At 40.2% G+C, this 7,118-nt stretch overlaps 1 protein-coding gene across 1 annotated transcript; it reads right to left on the reverse strand.

Moving 5' to 3' along the window:
• Positions 1 to 2,444: 2,444 nt before the first annotated feature.
• On the reverse strand, positions 2,445 to 5,218 carry LOC149166758 (uncharacterized). The gene is made up of 3 exons (XM_089430243.1): positions 4,746 to 5,218; positions 4,174 to 4,460; positions 2,445 to 3,739 (listed from the first exon to the last, which is right to left on the reverse strand). Exons 1-3 carry the CDS (start codon positions 5,216 to 5,218, stop codon positions 2,445 to 2,447), a joined length of 2,055 nt encoding a protein of 684 aa, XP_089286369.1.
• Positions 5,219 to 7,118: the final 1,900 nt, after the last annotated feature.

Below are 7,118 nucleotides of genomic sequence, written 5' to 3' on the forward strand. Positions count from 1 at the left end.
ACCCATGGTTATTAAACATGGCCACAAAAATTACATTGAGGGTTGTACATGTAATGCGAATTACAAATGGTCACTGTAATCAAAAGTTGTATTACAATTTGATGTGGAATAAAAACACGTAAAAGCCAACCCATAACGATGTGTCTCGCCAAAAGAATGAAAAGCCACGTTAGATATCATGAAGTGACAGAATTAAAATGTATTATGTTGGAAATACACAAAGATAAGACACACAAGTTCCATTGAAATAGGGTCATCACATAAAAGTTTCCTGCCATCCTGGACTTAATATAACGCTCTCATATATAGCTAGTAAGACTCGCCCCATATGTAATTACCTGTTAGTTTCTTTTGGTATGGTTCATTAAATGCTACATACAATGCATTGAAGGGACATCTGTACATCACAAGCATGGGGATGATATAGCTGATGGACCGAAAGCTTGCATTAAGTTTCTTTTGGCATGGTTCATTAAATGCTACATACAAGGCACAATCGAAGTGACATCTGTACATCAAAAGCATGGGGATGATATAGATGTATTAATATCAGTGCATGGAAGAATTAATTATCCGAGTGATGCCATTCAATCACACCAAAGGAGATGCCATGATACTATATGAGCTTTATTTGGCACCATCGAATTCCACAACCTGATAAACACTCAAACCAAATCGCACTCTATGAATGTAATATCCAGATGAAAAACCATAAATGGTGTGTTGCCCTTATATAGAAACGAAGCGTAGTGCAGGGTCAAACAATATGATGCATGAAGAAATAATTATTGCATTAGACATCAAGGGTTGAAAGGATATGTTGCTATATATATACCAACTACATCACGTGCCATCTGTTACAGTCGTGCCTTAAGTAGTGCATAGTGCACTTTTAGTGGACATGCAGTTGCACCATATGCCCAATCAAGGAACCCTTCCCCACTTGTAGAGCACTGCGGCGCTTCTAGAAAAGAGGCATGCTAGCCTCTATAGCACAGTGTCCCTGGGCAGAACATACAACTATGTGAAAGTTTGAACGTTGAAAGAGTATACCCAGGGGATCACCTAAATATTGGACTCATCATTGGGGTGAATCCATTCAAAGCATATGCACAGTGGTAGTGTTGAACAACGATTCAAAATTACCATTTTAATAATGCGACCAGATCATAAAGACTGTGCAAAGTCGACTTATATCATCGAAAACCCATACCCTTGCAAGTTTGGAAGGCTCTCAACATTAAATCCCTATTCTTTTTGGTGCGTTGGCGTGTCTCATGAGACTATCCCAGGGATATTTGAGGCATTACACAGTGCCAGGTCAGGTCTAAACACATCCCCCAATTTTGGTATCTTCTAGCCACATCACCCATAAAGCATGGAAAGATATAATATTTGGATCTATGTCCAATGTGCTAAGGATACTCTATACCACACATGACTAGATGTCACCATATAATAAATAATACGATGAGAGGAAATTATGAAATGGTAAAGGGCCAACAAAAGGCGCGAGGACGGTTGTGTAAGGAATGTGTTGGAACCATTCTAAACGTAGCCACCCTCGTTTTCATATCTAAACAAAAATATCCAGAGCTTGCAACAATCTCTTCAGTCGAGTCTCAATTTCGTTGTGGGCGCATTATATCAATGCTGCCTCTATTGCACGACAACAATTATCTTCTAATGTCGGTTTGGTTTTTTCTCTCTTAATTATTTGAAGTACTTTGGATATACGGATATTGTGCACACCAGTTCCCCCTTGGTAAGCAAAAATATACACTGCCTCAAGAAATCGCGCCCTATCTTTTCCTGGGAAATCCATAGCACGTCAAAGTTCAACATCCAATAAAATGGGCACAGATCCAATCGTCGACATAGCCATTGCAGCAGTGATGTGATGAAAAGGTTAAATACATATTATATTCTTGATGTATTAATGCTACATATGAAAGCATGATATGTGAAGGCGCAAGATTAGAGGCTAGAATCTACGATTGTGCAATGGGGGACATTATAAATAGGACATGAATAAATTATGTGCACACGCGACAACAACGACCAAAATCACAAGGTTGTGCTAAGAGCAACGTTGAGACAAATGTTGCATAAAGGGAGTATACATAAAAACTATGATCAATCCAAAAAAGCGATATTTTTTTCAGAGTGAAAAAAGCTATATTGTATTATATAAGGAATATAATGGGTCCCAAAAAAGATACATATTCATATGATTCTGAGATATAACCATATCTGTTTAGAGAGAGAAACATATCACATATATAAAAACAAGTCATCAAGACAATGCCATCCATGTCCGTGGGATAGAATAGATTGCACTGTTAAAGCCACCTATCTAAAGATACAAGATCCGCAAATATCTTCAAAACAGAAAATAAGAAACGCTTAAGATCAAAGCATATCTGAGGAACTGCTAAGCGAAATTAGAACACTGGTGGAGAAAATTCCTGTATCGTGAAAATATCCTCCTCAGACAGAACCTGCACAAACCATAAACCTGGAGATGATACGAGACCCCTTTTGGATAAAGAGTCTGCCATCAGATTTTGAGCCCTGCAGATGTGATTTATAGAGGACTCATTCATATCATCCCAAAGAGACCTGATCCTGTTCAGCCAGCCAACGAGGTGAGGCTTTGAAATATTGATTTTCTTATTCACAAAGTCCACCATTACCTTTGAGTCTCCAAAGATCGATATGGGCCGGATGTCTAGAAGGGAGCAAAAATATAATAGGCCAGCAAGTGCCATGGCTTCCGCTTTTGAGTTTGATCCCTTTCCTCCATTCCAATGGATACTGAAATGACAGGAATCACTTATCAGAATGAAAACCCCACAGCCACAGATGCCTCTCTGTTCAGCACCGTCGAAGAACGCGCATGGGAAAGTTGGACTCCCCTGAGGACCTGAAGGAAGTTCATCTCCTTTAATCTTTGGCGCCTTCATAGGGAGGCTTTCATAAATCGACACTACCTTAGAGAAAATATCCAAAGATGAGCAATTTTTGCTATTGAAAATGGAGTTGTTTCTCGCCTTCCAGATGCTCCATAGGCAGATAATAAACAAAGGCCTCCAGTTCACTTTTTGCTGGCTCCACCAAAGAAACGCATCAGAGATAGAGGAGTGAGACACATGTTGAACACCGAACCAATTCTCCACAGACAGCCAAAGATGCTGAGCTATATGACAATTTAGAAATAAATGCCAATTGCTTTCCTCATCTGATCTGCACATAGGACAACACCCCGGACCCTGCCAACCCCGCTTCTTCAAATTTTCCCAGGTAAGATTTTTGTTGCGGAACAACAGCCAGGCAAAGAAAATCATTTTCGATGGGAATTCAGATTTCCAAAAAATCATAGGAAAAATAGGATTGAGCTGGGGACCCATCTTGCCAATTAAAATCTGATAAACATCTTTAACTCTGACAATATTCAGCGACTTTGAATTTTTCCAAATAATGTCATCAGATACCTCCGAGCGAAAAATTCCACAGGATCTGAGACTCGTCCTAATGGGCTCCCAAATCTTAGCAATAGAGTCCGGCATCTGTAGAAGACCAGCATCTTTCCACAGAGGGATCGACCCATGCCAACCAGCAATTAAACTTTCCCAGAAAAAGAAGCCTTTCCTGTGAAAAAAGTTTAATAATGCTTCTGGCACAATTATTTCCTCGTCTCCACTCAGAAACTGATCATAACCGATCAGGATTTTACTACCTGTTTGAAACCGCCATATTAAGTTTTCCAAGAAAAACCCTTCCATCCTATGCAAACTTAGCCAGATTGCCGATCCATATGAGGGGCCAATCCTTCCCTCCCTGAACCATAAAGAAAAATCCTTTCCGCCCAGATATTTTTTTTTAATTGTCATGCTCCAGGAACCTTCTCCGAAAATATACCTCCACAGCGTTTTTCATAATAGAGCCTTGCCAAAACTGCGAAGGTTCAGCAGACCCCAACCTCCCATGCTCTTTGGAATAGAGATATCTGATAATTTTGAGAGATGGAATTTCCTTCTTTCTGCTTGTCCTCCCCAGATGAAGTTCATTGTAATCTTTTCCATTTTTTAATAACGCTCGCAGGAAGGAAGAACAAGTGGGCCCAGTAAACTGCGAGCTAGTTCAACACAGATTGAGCCAAGATTACTCTACCTGCCAGAGAAAGGCATCTGAATTCCCATAATGAAATCTTCTTGTAATATCTATCAATAACCCACTGCCAATCCTTTTTAGAGTAACCATTTTCTTTAAGCTGGAACCCGAAGTATTTAATTCCTTGTTTAATCGATTGGGACTTTACGCCAAACAGAGCAGATAACCAGTCCACCGCTTCTTGGCTGATTTCATTATGATAAATTATAGATTTTTCCCTGTTTATTTGCAGGCCAGAAGCCTTCTGAAAATTTCTTAAAATATCATGAAAGCAGAGCCAGGTTAGCCTACATAACATACCAAACAAAATAATGTCATCTACAAATAGGTTATGAGAGATAGAGGTGTTCCTGCATATTTTTAAAGGGAGGCATCTGTTTTCCTCAACCGCTTTGTTGATATGGAGGCTGAGCGCGTTCATCGCCAGAATGAATATCAGAGGCAATAAGGGGCACCCCTAGCGAAGACCCCTGGCTGCCGGGAAGAAGGATGAAGGGATTCCATTTATAATAATAGCATAGTTCACCCCTTCGACACAAGCCATAACCCAGTTAATCATATTGGGCCTCAACCCAATCTTAGCAAGCAAACATCTAATAAAGCTCCAGTCCAGGCAGTCATATGCCCTACGAAGATCAATTTTGAAGATGACATCTTCACTCTTTTTTGAGTGAATGGCAAACAAACCTTCCTGAGTAGATGCAACTGCGTCCAGAATGTTCCTCCCCCTAAGGAAGGCTTGTTGATCCTTTGATATAAACTCTGAAAGAGTTTCATTGATTCTTTCTGCAATAATTTTAGAGACTATTTTGAAGGAAATATTGCACAGTGAAATCGGCCTATAGTCCAGAAGGGAAACAGCATCATCCTTCTTTAGAATCAATGCTATAAGAGTGGATGAAGTTTTATTTTTTATGCTGCCAAACATTCTTGTAGCCTCCACCATCCTTAGAAGATCACCTTTTATCAGATCAAAAAAGTGGATTAAGAATTCAACCGTCCAGTCGTCTGGACCTGGACTTTTGTCCCTTTTAAAAGACTTCATTGTTGCCAAGAGCTCCTCTTGCGATACCGGCTGAATTTTTTTTCATTTAATTCCCCATCAAACATCTTAGGGAATAATTCTATGCCCCACATAATATCCTGAATCCTGCAATTTTCAGATTTCTTGTACTGATTTTCAAAGAATCTCACAGCCTCTTTTGATATATCCTGTTGGGCGTATAAGAAAATTCCATTTTCATCCTTTAACTTCCATATAGAATTTTTTGCCCGTCTGGCGCTCGCATATTTATGAAAGAATTTTGTATTCTTATCCCCCTCTCTAAGCCAGGTCGCCCTACTCTTCAGTCTCCAAAAAGCTTCCTCCTGCTTCAAAATCTTTTGCTTTTTCATCTGAAGCTCCTTAATTCGGCATCTCATCTCAAAAGAGGGCTGATGGACATCCATGGAGCCCATAACTTTGTCCAACTCTATTTGAACCTCCCGAAGAGTCTTTCTGCTCATTTGTCTTTTTTGAAACTGCCACTCCTTTACCACTTTTCGAATTGCATCCATTTTTTCCCTAAAGGTCATAAAACATGGAACAGATTTATCTGATGACAGCTCATTCCAAAACTATGTTATCACCTCATTAAAGACCGGATCCTCCAAACATGTTCTATTGAATTTGAAAGAGTACCCCTTTCTAAAGCCCTTCTCTCTCCAACCTAGAAGAATCGGCCTGTGATCAGAGATATAAAAATTCTCAATTGTTGAGAAAGGCAGGCCCATCTCATCAATTAAGCTATCATGAAGAATAAATCTATCCAGCCTTTTTGCTATATAAGCACTCTCAATTCTTCCGTTTTCCCATGTCGGCAGCAATTTTGGTGGAAGAATGTCAATCAAATTCCTGCATAAAAGCTCATTTTTTATTTTATCTGCAATCAGGTCTATAATTTTCCTAGCGCCCCATATTTCCTCCATACTCAATGAGACATTTAGATCTCCTGCAATCAGCAAAAAATCAATGTCAAGAATTTCTGACTCGAACAGTTTATCCCAAAATGGCCATCTGTTCTTGTAAGGCGCATACATATTCAGAATCTTAATTCGATTTCTATGTCCCCTTAGATGAGCTGCGATGAGAATGCCAGCCATACACCTGTATGCCTTTGCCTGAATCTAATCGGGATCCCATAACACTACCAGGCCTCCCGAGAGGCCGATTGCATCTATGGCCGTTATGTGCCATAAAGGAAACATTTTCCTAAAATAGGAAATTGCAACAGATGAGTCATGCATGGTCTCCTGAATCAAAATGATTTTGGGATTTATTGATCGGAAAATATCCTTTAAAGCCAAAAAAATTTGGTCTGCCCCCAGACCTCTTATATTCATAGATAGAGCAAAATTCATTTTGGAGACTTTCCGGCAATGCTTGCTCTAAGGGGCCTTTCTCCTGTCATATCAATAACCGAGACATCTATGAGGGACAAGTTCCAAAAACCCCTACCAGCTCCATCGCCCCTTCCCCTGAAGTGTCTGCTGCCCCTATTGTTCTTCCTTCTCACTATAATACTGCAAGCAGAGTCTGGGCTTATACGGGGATATGAGGGATTATCAGGCTTATGGATAGTTAGTGGTTTAAGGTCCATCAGATTTTTATGTAAAAGATAGTCTAAATCATGTCCTATAGAATTTTTCGGAGAAGATGACGGGGAGTTTACGGGAGTAGTCGGGATCATTGGTTCCTTCCCTTTACCTCCTGGAGAGAATATCTTTTTTGGAGACGGGGATGAGGATGTAACAACAAGGATTTCCTTGTTTGGGGAGACGAAGGGGTGAGGATCAGGGGGGGAAGAGGAACTTCAAAGTCAGAGGCCGGCTCCAACAGTGGCATAGAAGGAGAAATGGCATCCAAGGGGGACGAAATTTTGGGATGAGTAGGGGAGAGATGATAA

The sequence above is a fragment of the Pinus tabuliformis genome, chromosome 5_1 (genome assembly GCF_031772625.1).
Source record: "Pinus tabuliformis cultivar Carrire ecotype Pingquan chromosome 5_1, CPIR1, whole genome shotgun sequence".
Classification (NCBI taxonomy): domain Eukaryota; kingdom Viridiplantae; phylum Streptophyta; class Pinopsida; order Pinales; family Pinaceae; genus Pinus; species Pinus tabuliformis.